The 17,072-nt window shown below is 58.5% G+C and overlaps 1 protein-coding gene across 1 annotated transcript; it reads right to left on the bottom strand.

Annotated features, from left to right (window-relative positions):
- Positions 1-344: 344 nt before the first annotated feature.
- NPR1 (natriuretic peptide receptor 1) lies at positions 345-15,786 on the bottom strand. The gene is made up of 22 exons (XM_079761076.1): positions 14,557-15,786; positions 13,689-13,888; positions 12,729-12,842; positions 12,170-12,305; positions 11,752-11,843; positions 11,072-11,207; positions 10,762-10,846; positions 9,827-9,947; positions 9,392-9,466; positions 9,155-9,232; positions 8,626-8,730; positions 8,333-8,404; positions 8,074-8,230; positions 7,638-7,793; positions 7,209-7,377; positions 6,226-6,372; positions 6,025-6,148; positions 5,806-5,874; positions 5,340-5,514; positions 5,046-5,144; positions 2,653-2,744; positions 345-2,498 (listed from the first exon to the last, which is right to left on the bottom strand). The coding sequence occupies exons 1-22, from the start codon at positions 15,269-15,271 to the stop codon at positions 2,436-2,438; spliced, it is 3,180 nt and encodes a 1,059-aa protein (XP_079617202.1). The 5' UTR covers positions 15,272-15,786; the 3' UTR covers positions 345-2,435.
- Positions 15,787-17,072: the final 1,286 nt, after the last annotated feature.

Below are 17,072 nucleotides of genomic sequence, written 5' to 3'. Positions count from 1 at the left end.
GCCTCCCGGGCTTGGAGGAGAGACGCTAACGTCGGACCCCCCACCTCTCGGTAATGGCTTTCCCAGTTCTTCCTGGCTTCAGGGACCTTCCTCCGGAAGGAAATCTTCTCGGTCCCAGTGAAAGTTCTGGAGCTGCAGAAATCATCCACTCCCAGGGCCTCTCCTGACGCCCACCCCCCGTGCCCTCCCCTCCAGCGTCAGCAGCAGAGCCAGGCTACCCCGGAAGGATCTGACGGGCAATTTCCTAGAATTGTCTTACCGGAGTTCCTCAGTCATTCGACTCCCCGCTCCCCTCCCCAAAGCCCAGTCTCTTTAAGATACCCAGCCCCCATGCCCAACTTCTCAGGCCCTAGTTCTCCTTAGCATATCCACTCTGTTCTGGGGTTGTCTACTACCCTTGGGAGGGGGAACTGGGGCATGAGAGTGGAGATGGTCACCAGAGCCCACTAGAAAGTTGAATATGCTGTGGTTACCAGGGCAACCATCCTTCTGTTAGGCCTTCCCCGGGCTATTCATCCCCAGCAGAGGGTGAGGACTTGACCATGCAAGCTGCCTCTCCCAATAAATCAAAGCTGACTGAGGCCCAAAAGGGTGGGTAGGGAGCACAGAACATCAAGGTCATTGGACAAGAGAACAATTTATCCTTTCTTCATCCCAGACCACCACTTGTGTATCAGGGAGCAGTGCCCCGAAGGCAGGCCTCCAAGCTGCCCACCCCTACCTCCAGGTCCCACTGGGTGTGGACTCCAGGAAGAGGCTTGGGGAGGGGAGGTGGGAGGAAGGGCCTGTCTGCACTTGATGGATGGTACTGAAGAAATGTCTGGCACTTTCTTTCCCCTTGGGGGAGGTGAAGCTGTAGCCACCTCTCCCCCCGCATCTGCATTCCTGCCTGCCTGCCGCTCAGGAAGGGGGTGGGGAGAGCTGCTGGAGCTGGGACAGGAGGGCCCTTAGCCCAGCTGAGAGTCATTTTGCAAACTATCACTCACATTTGTCTACACTGGCATGGGAATGGAGGGACATGTGGACAATCCCTAAATCTCAATGGAATTAAAAAGGGGATCCATATGTCTCCCCCCCTTCCCCCCCCCCATCCCTTTTTCTTTTCTTTGCTCCCAGGCCTCCTGGGGCAAAAGACGAGAGAGCTCTCCATTCAGTCCTCACTCCTTTTCCTGCTTCTGATTTTCATGCTCCTCTTGGTACATGATTTGCCTTATGGACTGTGTTATTTGCACTGAGTGTGAAAAAGCAACGTGTGTGTGTGTGAGAGAGAGAGAGAGAGAGAGTCAGAGAGAGACAGAGACAGAGAGAAACTGCTGATATCTTAGCATACATCAAGGCAGTAGCACCAAACTAGTAATTGAACTCTTCATTATCACATATTGCCAGTTAAAAAACAGTTTCTCCCGCTCTCTCTTCTTTTTTGTTACTCCTCACCTGAGGATACATGCCCGTGACAAGGACCGCGACCCTTCGGTGCTTAGACTGACGCTCTAACCACTGAGAAACACCGGCCAGGGCTACCAGTTCCTCTCAGAATGTGCTTGATAAAGCAGTAAAAAGTTACTAACATGTGATGGGTTTATTATAGTTACTTTAAATGAGTTAATAGGGCTTGTTTTCATTTATAGTACAGTATATATCAATAGATAAGCCCACATAAACAAAAGCTCTTTGGGGCCCTCAATAACTCTTAAGGGTGGAAATGGTTCCTTGGATCAAAAGTGAGGCACGCACTGCTTGGGTAATTCGCAGGCTGTTCCCAGCCTGAGAAACATGTCCCATCTGACAGAGAGGGTGGAGAACATGGCTGTGTTTTCTGGCAACCCTCTCTCCCTCAAGAAGAGACACTGTCACTAGGATAAAGATTTTAATGGTCTCCACTCACAGTTGAGAAGCAAGGCATGCAGGCCGTCAGCCCCTCCATACCTTGCCTCTCCCCTGCACACTGTAACCAGTGTTGGGTGGTGGGAGATAGGGGGGTGTTTGTGGCAGTTGTGGACTCCCCCCCCCCCCGCCGCCCCCAGATTCACCTATAAAGCCTTTTCCTATTCCCCCTAAGGTGGCTCTTCCCCTTCCCGATAAAAGTCACAGTGTAGCAAGGTTGAGGGAGGAGGGCGCAGGAGGGGCAGGAGGATCCAGGAATCCACACCCCAGCTTGGCCCGAGTCGGGGTGGGTAACGGGTGTGGGTCCCACTGGGCGTGACTGTGGGCTTTGTTCTGGTTCCGAAAGCTCCAAGTTCTCTCCCCTACACCAGTCCTCTTGCAGAGGAAATACGTGGTGTCTCCACCGGAGTGAGCACACCGGCGCTGTTCAAGCCACTTCTCTTGATCCTCTGGCAATAGTGGGGCTGCTGTGGGTGAGGGCGAGGCCCGGAAGCTCTCTGTCACTTCTGGCACAGGGAAGGGGGGTGAGGAAGGCCAGGGGGAAAGGCAGGTCAGCCGCGGGTGCTGTTCCCCCGCTCCCCCAGGAGCCAGTAGGTCCGAACTTTGCCTTTGCCCTGGAGGGAAACGGAAGGGGAGGTTGGGATGGGGAGTGGCAAGCCCTTTGCCAAATGATGGGAGTGGAAGTGGCTGCTTGAGAAGGGGCTTGAGGGCGGGTAGCCCCCTCTGGGACCCCAAGGGATGGTGGCACTGAGGGGCTTCCTTCTCTACCTTCATTTCTACATCCCCTCGAAGCTCCAGCTCGAACCCACCAAACTCCTCCAGGACAGCCTTGGTCTCCGAAGACAAGTGGATCTTCAGGGCTGAGGAGGATAAGGAGAAGAAGGGAAGTGAGGGATGCAAGAGAAGGGAACGGGAAACCAGGGACTGGGGGGTAGAAAGATGCTCTCTCCTTCTTTCTGGTCCAGGAAGCTTCCTAACCAGAGTCCCACCCTCTCCATGTGGTGCTGACCACACTGGCCTCTCTGCTGGAACCTGAGAGCTGTGTGATCTATCCCTCCGGGTAGCGAAGAGTCACGTGTAGCTATTTAAATTTAAATTAATTACAACGAAATAAATTAATTAAAAATGCCATGCCCCTGTTGCAAGACCACATTTCAAGCGATCAATAGCCCCCTGTGACCAAGGCCCCCATATCGGACAGCTCAGATTAGAGAACCATTTCATCACTGCAGAAAGTTCTATTGGACAGAACCCTCGCGCATCACCAGGCTCTAGACCAGTGGTTCTCAACCTTCCTAATGCCGCGACCCTTTAATACAGCTCCTCATGTTGTGGTGACCCCCAACCATAAAATTATTTTCGTTGCTACTTAATAAATGTAATTTTGCTACTGTTATGAATCGTAATGTAAATATCTGTGTTTTCCGATGGTCTTAGGCTCTATAGCAGCGGTTCTCAACCTGTGGGTCGGGAAAACACAGATATTTACATTACGATTCATAACAGTAGCAAAATTACAGTTATGAAGTAGCAACGACAATAATTTTATGGTTGGGGGTCACCACAACATGAGGAACTGTATTAAAGGGTCGTGGCAATAGGAAGGTTGAGAACCAGTGCTCTAGACCAGGCGTCCTCAAACTACGGCCTCAAACTACGGCCCGCGGGCCACATGCGGGTGTTTCTGCTGTTTTGTTTTTTTACTTCAAAATAAGATATGTGCAGTGTGCATAGGAATTTGTTCACAGTTTTTTTTTAAACTATAGTCCGGCCCTCCAACGGTCTGAGGGACAGTGAACTGGCCCCCTGTTTAAAAAGTTTGAGGACCCCTGCTAGACAGTCAGTGTGTAGCACAGTGGTCAGGACCTCAGACTTTGGGTCCTGCTCTGCCTAGTATGAATGCCAGAGTGAATGCTTGCTTGGGGAAGTCATATGAACTCTCTGGGCTTCATCTTCCTAATCCATAGAGTGCTGACAAGGGACAGTGCCCATCTCGAAGCCCTGCTGGGAGGATTAAATTTAACCTTCAAAAAGGGAACAGAATCTGGCACACAGGGAGCGCTCGATCAGCGATTGCTGTCGGTTATTTACCTCACCACCCTCGTTTTCCAGCTGAGGTAACTGAGGCCTAGAGGAGGAGATCTTCCCAGGCTGCTGAGGTCGGACCTAGGCCCCCTGACTCCTGACCAGGTATCCCCACAGCCCTTCTCTATCGGCTCTCCCTCTGAACTCGCCCCCACCCCCGCTGGGGTCTGCAGCACAGTGGCCTTGTTTTGTTGTTTAACCATTTCTGAGAACGTGCTCCTTGAGGACTGGATCTCAATGAGAGGCCTTCTCCTCCCGGGACAGCCCCAAGCGCAGTGCCCGGGGAACACGAGCTGAACCAGAGCCCCACTTGGCTCCAAGTAGCCCTTCTTCCGCCATGAGGTCTGGATGGGGTCCACCTGGACTCTCCAGCCAACTGTGGGTCTGGGTCTTCCTACCCCAGCAGATTGCTCAATAAATGTTCACTTGGTTAAACTGTATTGGATGCAGCAGGAAGGCAGGAGACCAACAGGAAGCAGGACCAAGGGAAGAGGTGGGAGCAAGCATTTATTAGGTACCTACTGTGTGGCAGGGGCTGTGCTAGGTTTTCTACAACCTGAGACAGGCACCATTTTTACAGGTAAACAGCCGATGCTCGGGAAAGTTGAATGCCAGCTATGTGCTCCTCATGTTACACGGCTTTCTCCTATAACTCTAGGGAGGCAGATATTTTATTCTCATACAGATGAGGAAAACGGGGACTCAGAATGGTGTAGCAAATCGATACCCCGCTGGGTTAGTTGTAGAGCTGAGCTTCACCCCCCAGCGGGCAGCTCTGAGCCTTCCGTACCACACCCAAGGGGAGCAGAGGGTTTCTAAGGGTGGGATTCCTGCTGGGAACTGGTGAACAATGGCCTGGAAAGACTTTTTCAAAAATTTGGAAAGATAGGGCAGCTAGGATCTGAGTCTCTGACTAGATGCAAGGTGATCTGCCCAGGCTGAACTCTCAGGAGCAGGAGGCTGGGAGGAGAGAGGGTAGGAGTGGGGACAGGGATCCGACAGGCACAAGCTGTCCAGGGCACTTTCCTGGGCTCCAGCTACCCTGCCCTCCCATCCCCTTTCGGGGGCCACCATACCTTCCCCGTTAGACTCCATTCTTGAGGCCGTGTTGACTGTGTCCCCAAAGAGACAGTAACGGGGCATCTTCAACCCGACCACGCCAGCACACACGGGTCCTGGAGGGAGCGAAGCCCATCAGCGAGGGGGCCGGCGGGTGTCGAGGGAGGGAGGGAGGGAGAGAGGGAGGGGACTGGAGGGCGGCCCCAGGGCGGGGCTAGGGCGCTCCTGGAGAGGCAGGAGGTGCGATCTGAGGCCAGAGTTTCCGCAGCTCAGCCTCCAGAAGCCCCCTCCCGGCGCCTTGGTGGCCTCACCTGTGTGGATGCCGATGCGCAAGCGCAGCTGCTCCTGGGGCCGGTGGCGGATGTGGAAGGAGCGCACGGCGTCCAGCAGCGCCAGGGCCATGCGGGCCACCTCGCACGCGTGCAGCCGCCCGTTCCGCACGGGGAGCCCCGACACCACCATGTAGGCGTCGCCTATCGTCTCCACCTGCGAGGGCGGGGAGAGGGTGCAGGACACGAAGGCTGGGACTTCCTCTTCCCTGGGCCGCCCCAACCCCTCGTGTACTATCATTCCTTGGCTTTCCTCATCCTCCACCCTCCATCCCCCCTCCCCGCGCGGTTTCTCTACCTGCCCCTGGGTCTCCTTACGTTCCTGGTCCTGTCTCTCCCCATGTACCTGGGTCTCCCCTCAAAGATTCTATTTCATTCTTCCCGTCACCTTTTTCTGCCTCTGCCCAGGAGCCTGTCTGCCCCTCCCCACCCACACTCACACTCTCACCTTGTACACGTCGAAGTTGTCTATGACGGCATCGAAGCAAGTGTACAGGTCGTTGAGCAGGGTCACCACCTGGAAAGGAGGAGAGCCCAAGGGGGGCGGGGAGTAGGGGCTCCACCTGGGCTTGGGCGGGAAAGCGGAACCAGAAGGCGGGCCTATGGGATGGCGATGCCGAACCAAGCACACCTGCTTGGTCTTCGCCTGTGGCCGCTCCTGACTCACCTGCATGGGCGTGCTCTCGGCGGACAGGGCTGTGAAGCCCACAATGTCGCTGAAGTAGATAGTAACGCTGTCGAAGGCTTCGGCCTGCACGGTCTCCCCGCGCTTCAGCTGCTCAGCCACTGAGCTGAGGGGTCAGGGATCAGAGGGTGAGGTGGGGCGGGAACAGGGATGGCGGGCACGGCACCGGACACGGGCACTCACTGAGGCAGGATCTGGTAGAGCAGGGCCTCGGCCTTACGCTTCTCCTCCAGGTAGGCCTGGGTCCGCTCCTCCACCAGCTCCTCCAGGTTGTTGGCGTACTGCTCCATGCGGGACAGCAGGTTGTCCAGGATGTTGCTGCTGTTCTCTCTGAGGGCGGGGAGCAGCAGGCAGGGGTGAGAGGGTGCCCGCCCCAGGCCTCCACCTGACCCAGGCTATCAGCCCGCCTCCCAACCGCAGGGGGGACCCTGGAGAAGGTTGGGGGTGAGGGGCACCACAGGATGGGATGGGGGGGGGGGGGGAGAGGAAGTGTAGGAGGAAAGTTTGGTTCATCTCTGAGATGCCCGGGTCAAATAGGAAGCTTCAGGCACAAGAGCTATTTTGTTGGAACAGTGAGTTAGAAGGAGGCGCAGGGGGTGGGAGGGGACTCGGAGTGGTTGAGAACGCAGCAGGAGGGCACACAGGCTCAGTGGTGCGTCTGGGGGCACTGGGCCCCAGGGTGGCGCACTGGGCAAAGGAGTTCACAGGGTGGGGCGGGAGCTCCCGTGGAGGGAGAGGCCCCGTGTACTCTGCACACCAGTGAAGACTAGGGGCCCTGGGGGCTGGGCAGGAGGGATGTGGGGTGGGTGTGTTGTGGGAGGAGAGGGGGATGAGAGGTGGGGAACTGTGGGGACATTGGGGTCATTCAGTATTCACACGGGGGGCTGTGAGGCTGTGGTGGCTGCAGTAGCTACTGCAGGGATGAGACTTTTTTATTTTAAAGAGAGGAATGGTCGGGGGGAGAAAGAGAATTTGTTGTGACATTTATTTATACGTTCACTGGTCGATTCTTGTATGTGCCGACTGGGGATCGAACCCACAACCTTGGCATATTGGGACGATGCTCTAACCAACTGAGCCAGGCAGGGATGAGACTTAAGTGGGGGGTATATGGTGGAGGGGGGGACAGGGGAGGCTAGGGGCGCTCCATGCCTGAGGCCAGAGACCTGTTAAACTTCCTCAGCATCATGCGGATCTGCTGGAAGGGCGGCCGCTCCTGCGGGTCTTCAGCCCAGCACCTCTGCATCAGGTGCCCCAGTTCCTCCAGGTGACTCTGCAGGTCCAGGGAGGGCCGGAAGGGGGGCTGCTCACCCCTAGTCACCCGCTCGATGATCTCTGTGTGGTGGGGAGAAAGGGGCTCAGAGGCTGGGTCAGCCAAGGGCCTGTTGAGAGATGGGGTGGGGAAGGCCAGGACCCCGGCAGGGGGCAGGAGAGCCCTGCAGGGAACTGAGCCAGTCATGCCTCAGGGTCACTGGCAACAATGGAGCAACGGGTGGTGGCTGAACTCTGCAGAAGGAAGGGGTGGTGGCATCTCTCTCCGGGGCTGAGGTACACTGAGACCGAGGCAGGGCTAGGGGACCGCAGGGTCCTCTTACCTTTGGGGCTGAGGTCCAAACCTTCCACGTGGAACACGCCACTTCTCAGGGCAATCTCCTGAAGGATGATCCCAAAGCTGTAGATGTCACCAGCCTGGGAGCCCCGGACGGGGGGTGAGGCCATTCGCAGGAGCTCAGGGGCTGTCCACAGCTTTTCTGCGGGTCAGAGGTCAGGAGTCACAGGGGGAAGGGCCCAACGCTAAAGGGAAACAAGGATAGAGCTAGAAGATTTGTCTGGGGCTGATCTGGAGACACCAAACTGAGTGCTAGAGCTAGACGAGGCCCGGAGACCACTGCATCGGACTCCTCGTTCTACTGGTGAATGAACGGGGCAAGAGTCAGGAAGGGCGTGCTCAAGCCCATCAGAGACCAGGCACAGCCTCCCTGCCGGGCTGGCCTCCAGTCAGGATTGGGGACAGAGTGGGTCTGAGCTCACTGGCATAGAGGGTGTGTCCTTGGTCTGGCTCTGGGTCCCTGAAGCTCTCCAGCCCGTAGTCGGTGATCTTGAGCACAAATCGACCGTCTACCACACAGTTGGATGACTTGAGGTTCCCGTGGGAGCAAATGGCCCCATTGTGCAGGAACAGCATACCCTAGAGAATGGGGGAGGCAGGGGTCTGGGATATGAGTGGGACTTACAACCACGGCCAGAGAAGCATGCCTCCCTCACGTCCAATGGGCTCTCCTGGACCTACCTTGACGATGTCATTGGTGAGAGAGTACCGGAACATCCAGTCCAGGGTGATGCTCTCATTTTCCAGGATGTCCTACTGGGCAGTGAGAGTCAGACCTGTGCCCTGCAGACTCCCCCAGAAGAGGAGTGCAGGACAGAACAGGACAGAACTTTGTATTTACTTTAGTGCCACCGCCCTCCCTCCCCCTCCCATTTTACAGATGGGGCAAATAAAGGTCAGAAAGAGAGAGGGTCCTGCCTGGGGTTAGGGCCAGAGCTAGACCCAGGTTACCTGACTCCCCTTGATCCCCTCACCTGCAAGCTTCCACGGGGGCAGTACTCAGTGAGGATACAGATGTTGGGGGGATCGGTGCAGGCACCCACAAACCTGGTCAGGTGGTCATTCTGTATATCCCGCATCTGCAGGTGGGAGCCAACATCAGGAGCCCGACAGAGACCTCACTCCTCAAGTTGTCCCCCACCCTCAAGGACCACTCACTCTTCTTAACTCTGTATTCATTCTCCAGACATTCTAGGCCCTTCCCTGGCGATTCCCACCCGTGTTCTGTAGCCCAGCATCCCTCCAAATCGGCTCCCTACTCCCTCTGCCTCCCCAGCCCTCCACCCGCCCAGGGCATCAAGTATGGCCCCTCGAGGACCTTCCTCCAGGACAAGTCCAGTTGTCCTTTCCCATCCATGACCCCTCCTCCCGTCACAAGATGCGAGGGCGCGTCCCAGGGCGCAGATAACCCTGAGGTCCCTCCCCATAAGCAGTGCTGTTGGCCAACCTCCCGTGTTCCCCTGGGGTGCTTCCCCCGGCCACTGCCTCACTCCCCGACATTACATGCTTCAGTTCAAACAGGACTTTTCTTGTCAGCTCAATGCGTTTCCGGTTCACACTTTTCACAGCCACGAGGTTGCCCTGGGCAAGGAATGGAGACGTCACTGCGAGGAGATGGGAGCTCCCAAATGCCCTGGGAACTGCAGCTGCTCCTCACAGCCCACCCAGGCCGCCCGGGCCCTCGCTGTGCTGTCAGAGAGCAGCCTGCCCCATGCCCCAGGCCCCAGGCCCCAGGCCCACCTTATAATACACTGTCTTGGCAAAGACCTGGAACTGGCCCTCTGTGGTGAGGAGGGAGCCGTAATTGGAGCCTCTCTGAAGGGATGGAGAGAGCAGGAGGGATGGTCAGCTCCTGGGATATCCCCACCATGGGCCCCACTCTCCCTACTAATGGCTTGAGCTCTGGTCTTCACTGCCTCATTCCACATCATGAAATCCTCTCCTCACGTGCTTTTTCCCTTTAATGTGTTTTCACATATACCATCTTCCGCCTTTGAGGAGCCCCGTAAGGGAGGCTCTGAGAGCCGCAGAGTGGGGCCGTGACTTGCCCAAGGCCACACAAGTGAAGACAGCTGGGATCAGAACCCTGCTCTCTCCCTTACCCATCAGGCACTGCCCTCCCTCCACCCCATCCCCAGCTGTCCCCCAAGTCCCCCCCAATACCAGTGTCCTTACCCCACTCAAGGTCAGCCGGCTGCCCGCACTCCGGAGGTGCCTCTCAAGGCTACTGGGCTGCAAGTCCTCCCAACGCACCCGCCACAGCTCTGAGGCCAGCTCCTTTTCCAGCTGCATCTTCCTGAGGCATGACACGTGCATCTGAGCCCCTGACCCGGCGTGGGGAGGCTCTGCCCCTCAGCCCCTTCTCAGAGCCCTGGCCCCACTGCTCTGCTGAGGCAGGTTCAGGCCTGCCCCTGGGCTCAGTCAGGAGGGTGAAATTCTGCCTCCCTGGGACCTTGGGGCAGTCCCCTTATTTCTTTGAGTCTCATGTCATGTCCAAATGTCCTCATTTGGAAACGGGGAACCTCGATATTTGTTTCAAAAGCATTGTTATAAGAATGAAAAGAAATATTGTGTGTGTGTGTGTGTGTGGGGGGGGGGTCTGTACATAGTACATGATCAATCAGCATCGATGTTCTCCCCTCCCTCTATCCTTAACTTCTCCCGAACTTTCGTTTCAGCTCCACTGGAAGGCAGGCACAGGGCTCCTTTCTCTCTCTGGATGCACACGGGCTGGCTCATCACCCTGCCCTGCTAACAGGGGCCCAATCCCAAAGGGTCTGAACCACTGCTTCTCCTCCCTGCAGCAAGAGTAGGGGGGACAAACCGGCCCCTGGGCCAACATCCAGGCCTTTATGATGCCACTCCCCCGCCCTCACCGCCCCGCGCTGCTGTCTGGGATCACCTCCCTCTCCCTGGCCACTCCTACCCGTTTCCTCCTTTCGTCCTTGTGTCCTAAGGCTTTTTAGTCTCTCTTCTCCCCCATCTCCAGCGGCCTTCCCCTGCCGTGCCCTCACCCTCTCTCCCTTTCTCTGCCTCCTTGCCACCTCCCTGAGTCTGGTTGGTTCTCCCGGTCTCCCAGCCCCACTCACCACCCTGGTCCCAAGGCTCACCTGTATATGAAGATGGAGACGATCAGGATGCTGAGCAGAGAGAGGCTGCCTACCAACGCCAGCACCTCCAGGGTGGAAAAGTGGGCTGCAGGAGAGAGTCCCAGTTGCAGCAAGAAAGAGTTTGGTTAGACAGCGGGAGTGCCTTCAATGGTCAACCAGGGAACTAGGATGACGGGTGAAGGGAGGGAAAAGGCCGGAGTCTTTCCAGAAAACTCTCAGTGTGGGAGGGGAGCACTGATTTGACTCCCCCTGGGGTGGTGGGGGGGAGCAGTGTCTCAGAATGGAGGCCTGGAAGGCAAGGGGCAGGCACCTTGGTTGCAGGCGGGGTCCTCGTTGTCAAAGCCGCATTTGGGGATGTCAGGAGGCGGGTATCCTAGGGGCCAGTGCAGTGTGCGCCCCGACACAGCCACCAGCTCCTGGGAAGTCCCATTGTAGTTCAGAACGACCTACGGGAGGGAGGGAGGGCAGGAATGGTGGGCGGGCAAGACCTCCTGTCCTGACCTCCTGTCCTGTCGGGTAGTCCTGCCTCCCACCTACCCCATCTCTGCTTCCAGGCCCTTTAACTGGGATGTCAACTATGTATCAAACCCCTCCTGTGAGTGGATACAGAGACCCCATACCCGGGCCCCATGTCATTAGAGTGGAATGACGTGAACACAGTGGGTGTTCATCTCGGCTCTGAGCGGCCTGTCTCTGTGGGAGGGGTTCTGTGACCTTAGGAGACACCGGACTTCCTGCGGGGAAGGGCTGTGCTCCCTTCTCAGACATGGGGTTCCCCGAGGGCAATGCCTGTGAGTCCCTATCATTCTGGTTGATCCCCCCGACTAGAGCAGACCGCTTTAATCCAGGGCTCTCCATAAATGACCAAGCGTAGTAGGTAACTTCAGAGTAGACAGATGCCCTGCCAGGGCTGGGGTGAGGGGGGGTCCAGGGGGGAGAAGCGGGGTGAGGTGTCTTAGTTGGCATTGTCCTCCCCGGGCACAGCCTTACCCTAAAGGCACTGGTCTCAGGATCCATATCCCAGAGGGAGAAGTCAGTCTCCCGGTCTCCATTGCTGTCCATCTTCAGGTATCCTGTCACACCTGGGGGCGTGGAGGAAGATGGCTGTGTTTTGAGGGAGTGGAAGAAAGTTCAGGGACCCCCCCACCCCGACACACACACACACACACACACCTCATCTGATCCCTTGATTGTCTCTGCCTTGCCCTCCCAACACACACACATATGGAACGGTAATAGAAGGGACAGACACTTCAGCCACAGGACTGATTGGCGCTGGATCAGGAAGCTGCGGAAGACTGGCATGGGCGAGTGACTGCCCGGCCCGGGCCACAGGACCTGAGGCTTCTCACGGCCTCCGGCCCGGTGCGCGCCCAGGAAGGCCGCTCTGCCACCCCCAGGCCCTGACCTTGGAAGCTCCGGTTCCACATGCGCTGCGTGATGCCCTCCCCGTCGGTGACCGTTCCCCCACGTGCCAGCGTCTCGGTCACTGCCTGGACAAAGAGCAGGAGCCCGTCGTGGAAGGACGCCGGGATGGTGTTCACCTGCGGGGACCAACAGAGCCTAACTGGGGTGCGATATGTGAAGGGCACGCAGTGGGTGCTGCGGGGAGGCAATGGGAGGCGCTGGGAGCTTGGAAGGGGACGGGAGGAAACATCCCCACAGGACAGAAAGGTTTTGCTATTGACAAGATGCCTCTGCATAGACCACCGCTTCGCATCCTGCTGGGCAGGTGGGGCAGGACATATCACTTCCCTCTGACGGTGAGGACCTGAGATTCTGAGGTTGAACTGGCCAATGCCACCTCCCAACCCCCCTCATCAGGAGAGATACAGAAACAAGGGGAAGGGGAAGAGGGGGAGACCTGGGGATCCTGGGATGGCTGAGAGAACAGGGTGGAGACGGGCAGAGGGCCATGGAGGGGGGGCTGGAGGTCCGCCTTGGAGGGTCCCAGGACCCCGTCCTACCAGGCCATCCTCAATGGTGAAGTTGAACCGCTCATGAGCCAAGTGCTTCAGCTGCTGCAGGAACTCCAGGTACTCAGGGTTATCTGGCTCTCTGTACGTAATGATTTTGGCAGCCTGAGGAAGGGGTCAGTGGAGAGGGGTGAGCTGGGAGCGGATCCATCCTCCCAGTAGCCTGGGGCCCACCTCCCAGAGCTGCATCTCTGCTTAGCTTAAGGTCGAACTGGACCCCATATCCTGGGTGAGGTGCTGTCTGCTCCAAAGCAGGGGTCCAAAAGGGTGGCTTCTCCAAGTCCAGTTGGTCTGCAGGACTTGACATCCTTCCACCTCAAGCCTATGCTCACATCTTCTTATCCTCCTGGCTCCGAGTCCCGTCCCTCCGTACACCTCTTGACCCAGACCCCTGCCCTTCGTCACCTAACTCCCTGTGAGCATCAAGAACTTCTTTTCTGCCCTCGACGGTTTGGCTCAGTCCCAGGTTCGATTCCAGTCAAGGGCACATGCCCAGGTTGTGGGCCCTATCCCCAGTAGGGGGCGTGCAGGAGGCAGCTGGTCAATGATTCTCTCTCATCATTGATGTTTCTCTCTCTCTCCCTTCCTCTCTGAAATCAATAAAATATATATATTTTAAAAACTCCTAAAAAAAAAAGAACTTTTTTTAAAAAAGTATATTTTATTGATTTTTTACAGAGAGGAAGAGAGAGGGATAGAGAGTTAGAAACATCGATCAGCTGCCTCCTGCACACCTCCCACCGGGGATGTGCCCACAACCAAGGTACATGCCCTTGACCGGAATCGAACCCAGGACCCTTCAGTCTGCAGGCTGACGCTCTATCCACTGAGCCAAACCGATTTCGGTGAGAAAAAAAGAACTTCTTTTCTAGAATCATTTCTGATAATGCAAGACCCAGTGCCCAGAAACTACGTGTCACCAGTTCGGAGTCCCACAAGCTGGGCACGCACCTGAAAGGCACGGTGGGCACTGACATCCTGGCCGTCCCCTCGCTCCCAGGGCCTGCGGGAACCGAGGCCGCGTGCTCCTTGCAGGCTTTGCCCAAAGAGATCCAGGTGGAAGAAGACATAGTCCTCCCCACTGAGACCAGCTTCCAGGGCCAGAAGCATCAGGGTTCTGAAGGCATCCGGGGAGCTGCAGACGTAGATAACTGCGGAGGAAGGGGGAGGCTCTTCAGGAAGGGAAGCTGGGGCGCCCAGGGGGCGGTCAGAGACCTTGTGGGAGTTAAGTGGGACTCCTGACTCAGTACAGGCTGTGGCAGGAGAAAGGTGGAGAAGGGGTGGAGGTGGAGGTGGGAGGGAGAAAGGAGCAGAGGCAGGGGGAGTGGGCAAAGGGGAGGTCGGGTCGGAGGCGAGGCGGGAAGGAGAGGAAGGCCAGCTGGAGCGGGGACTGGCCAGGAGCTGGTGTGTGGGGGCAACGGGAGGAGAAGATGGAGGGAGGAACAAGGCTGTTGGGAAGAGACAGAAAATGGGCGAGGAAAGAGGGACGGGAACTACGCCAGGAGCCTACTCAGTGTCGGGGTGGCAGCAGGCACCCCTTGCCGCCGCTAACGCGCTGGGAGCTGGAGGGCAGGACGGAGGTGGGGGAGTGGGGTAGGCGAGAAGGGAGAGGGCCGTGGAAACGGGGAGGGAAGGGGATGGACAAAGAGAAGGAGATGGAAACTCAGAGACGGAAAAGGCCGAAGAGGCTGAGACAGGAACGAGGAACCGTGAGAAGGAAGAGGAGCAGGAGGAGGAGGAGAGAGACTGGCCGGAGAAAACGGGGGACGTCCAGGAGCCCCCCAGGGAGAGAGGGGCTCTGGGCCCCGCGCGCCCTCACCTCGGCCCTGGCGCCGCACGGTCCGCAGCAGCTTGGAGTAGTGGTCGAGGTCGCCCTCGGCGAACTCCAGGTGGTCCACCGTGATGTTGAGCCGGTCGCGGACCCGCAGGTACAGCCCCTCCACGACGAAGAAGCAGGGCTGGTCGTCCCCGGGCCGGTAGGCGTAGAGCACGAGCGCCCGGCGCGCCCAGCCCAGCCGCCGGTGCAGCGCCGCCACGAAGTCGCCCAGCTTGGCGTGGCTGGGCCCCGCGCGCGTGGTCAGCGCGTACTCGTCCTTGGCCCCGAAGCCCAGCGCCGGGGCGCCGGCCGTCAGCAGCGGCACCCGCCAGTGCGCCGTGAAGCGCCCCACCGGGGCGGCGGCGTACACGCAGCCGGGGCCCAGGAACGCGGCGGGCGCGTGCTCCCACTTGAGGTCCACCGCGGCCAGCGGGGCGGCGGTGTCCGAGCAGACGCCGCGCGCGTCCTCGCTGCTGCCCAGCACCGTGCGCACCGTCCAGCCGGGCAGCAGGTCGGGCCGCGCCTGCACCCGGGCCAGGGCCAGCTCCACGGCCGGGCCCACGCGCGCCCAGGACCACGGGTACGAGGTGTTGGCGAGCGGCAGCACCACGGCCACCGTCAAGTTGCCCGCGTGGCTGCCCCGGAGCAGCGGGAGCAGCAGCGGCGGGAGCAGCCACAGGCGCGAGCGGGCGCCGGCGGGGCGCCCGGGGTGCGGCATGGCCTCAGAGGGCACCGCGGCGGGCGGGGACTCCCACCATGGCCTCCGCGGTCCCCTCGGGCTCCGGGCGCGCGCGCCCCGGGGGAAGGGAGGTGGAGCGGGCGGGGGCGCTCACCCCGGGGAACTCAGTCCCCTCCCGCGGCTACGGTCACGGTCACGGTCGCGGTCCGGAGCGCCAAGGGTGCGGGGCGGGTGGGAGGGCGGACCCCCGGACAGCCGCGACGGCGAGGTGCGTGGAGGGAGCTGCGGAGCAGGTGGGCGCGAGAAGGGGAGCCTGGAGCGGAGGGGCCGGAGTGAGCTAGTTGTGTGTGTGTGTGTGTGTGTGTGTGTGAGAGAGAGAGAGAGAGAGAGAGAGAGAGAGAGAGAGAGAGAGAGAGAGAGGAGAGAGGGAAGGGGCGCTCGCTGGGGCTCTGGAGGGAAGGTGGGGATGGCACGGGGAGGAAGAAGGGGAGTGCGTGCTGTGTGCGTGCGGGAGCGCGGCCCCGGCGGGTCTGCCAGGAGCGGCGTCCGGCTGGCCCGAGCCTCCAGCTGTCCGGGGAGGGGCGGGGGGGGGGGGGGGGGGACAGGGGAGGACCCGAGCCAAGCTCCTACCCCTCCCTCCCGGACTCTTCCCCTCCCAGACTCGGTATCAGCAGAGCCAATCCGGACCTTTAACTCCTTCCTCCCCGCCCCCGAGCCGCGGGCGCTCCGGCGCCCAGAGCCTGCGCGTTGTCCCCCGGACCCTCTGCCCGCTTCTCGGCCCCCCAACGCCCGCCCGCTCAGAGAGGCGGCCGCGCGGAAGAACGGAATAGAGAAGTGTGTGGGAACCCCCCCACCCGACCTTTGCCCTCCCCTCCTCCCGGGTTCCTCCTGGGGAGGAAAGAGGTGCTGGTTCGGGATCTCAGCAGGAAAATGTGTGCGTGTGTGATGTGCGTGTCTGGGAGTGACGGGTGTCTGGAAAAGACGTTAAAGTAGGCGAACCCCAGGGTCCCGATGACCCAGGCCATCTAGGACGCCCCTCCACCCCCATTAAAGGGGTCGGCGGAGAATAGGGTCAGGTGGAAGGGCAGAATGAACTCTTTAGTCCCTAAAGGGTTGTGAAGCTGAGGAGGGAAAGCGTGCGGGTGATTGGAGAGGGAAGAGGTGTGACCTCAGGGCCGCTCCGGGAATGTAACTGTGTGTGTGTGTGTGTGTGTGTGTGTGTGTGTGTGTGTGTGTGTGTGTGTGTGTGTGTGTTGAGAAGGATTGTTAAAATGGGTTTCGGGGAGGCGGTGAGAAGTAGTGTTGGGAATGACCAGCGGAGGGGAAGGTTTGGGTGTGCAAACTTGACGGCTGGGCGGCTAGACCGGACCTCTGTAGAACCAGTCTGCCCTCTCGTGGCCAGTAGGCGTCATTGACGGTATTGGGCCACCAAGCTCTCCAACCGTGCGCCTAGGCCAGGACCCAAGGTTTGCTAACAGTTGCAGGGGACCTAGTAAGGGTTAGGCACCAGCTAGATGCTAAGGGCCAAAGGAGAAGTGCGTATAGAGTCTGTACCTCAAGAGCTCTATTTGGGACATACAGTCATCACGTAATGTCGTTAAGCACTACAATACAGAGATGGATAAATTAAGAAGAAGTCCAGATGAAAACTATTCTGCCTGCCTTGGGACCAGGAAAAACTTCAAGGAGAAATAAATCAGCAAGGGTAGAAGGATGAGAAAAGTATTCTGTGTAGAGAGAGCAGAAACTGATGTATTTTTTCTATATAGGAGAATTTTGAATATTTCTATGGGTTAGAGCAAACAGTAGCCCAACTTAGGATGGCAGGCACCTTTTGTTT

This window comes from Cnephaeus nilssonii, assembly GCF_951640355.1.
Source record: "Cnephaeus nilssonii genome assembly, chromosome: 21".
Classification (NCBI taxonomy): Eukaryota; Metazoa; Chordata; class Mammalia; order Chiroptera; family Vespertilionidae; genus Cnephaeus; species Cnephaeus nilssonii.
The sequence above is the reverse complement of the archived record's forward strand: the minus strand, read 5'-3'. Positions and strand labels throughout refer to the sequence as shown.

Bases quoted from the DNA above. Each gene is read 5' to 3' on its own strand.
- NPR1 (XM_079761076.1), bottom strand. From the start codon at position 15,271: ATGCCGCACCCCGGGCGCCCCGCCGGCGCCCGCTCGCGCCTGTGGCTG. The intron at 8,731-9,154 runs GTAATGTCGGGG...TCCCACCTGCAG, and splicing joins TCCTGTTTGAACTGAAGCAT to ATGCGGGATATACAGAATGA. The intron at 8,231-8,332 runs GTAGGTCCAGGA...CCCATTCTCTAG, and splicing joins TCACCAATGACATCGTCAAG to GGTATGCTGTTCCTGCACAA.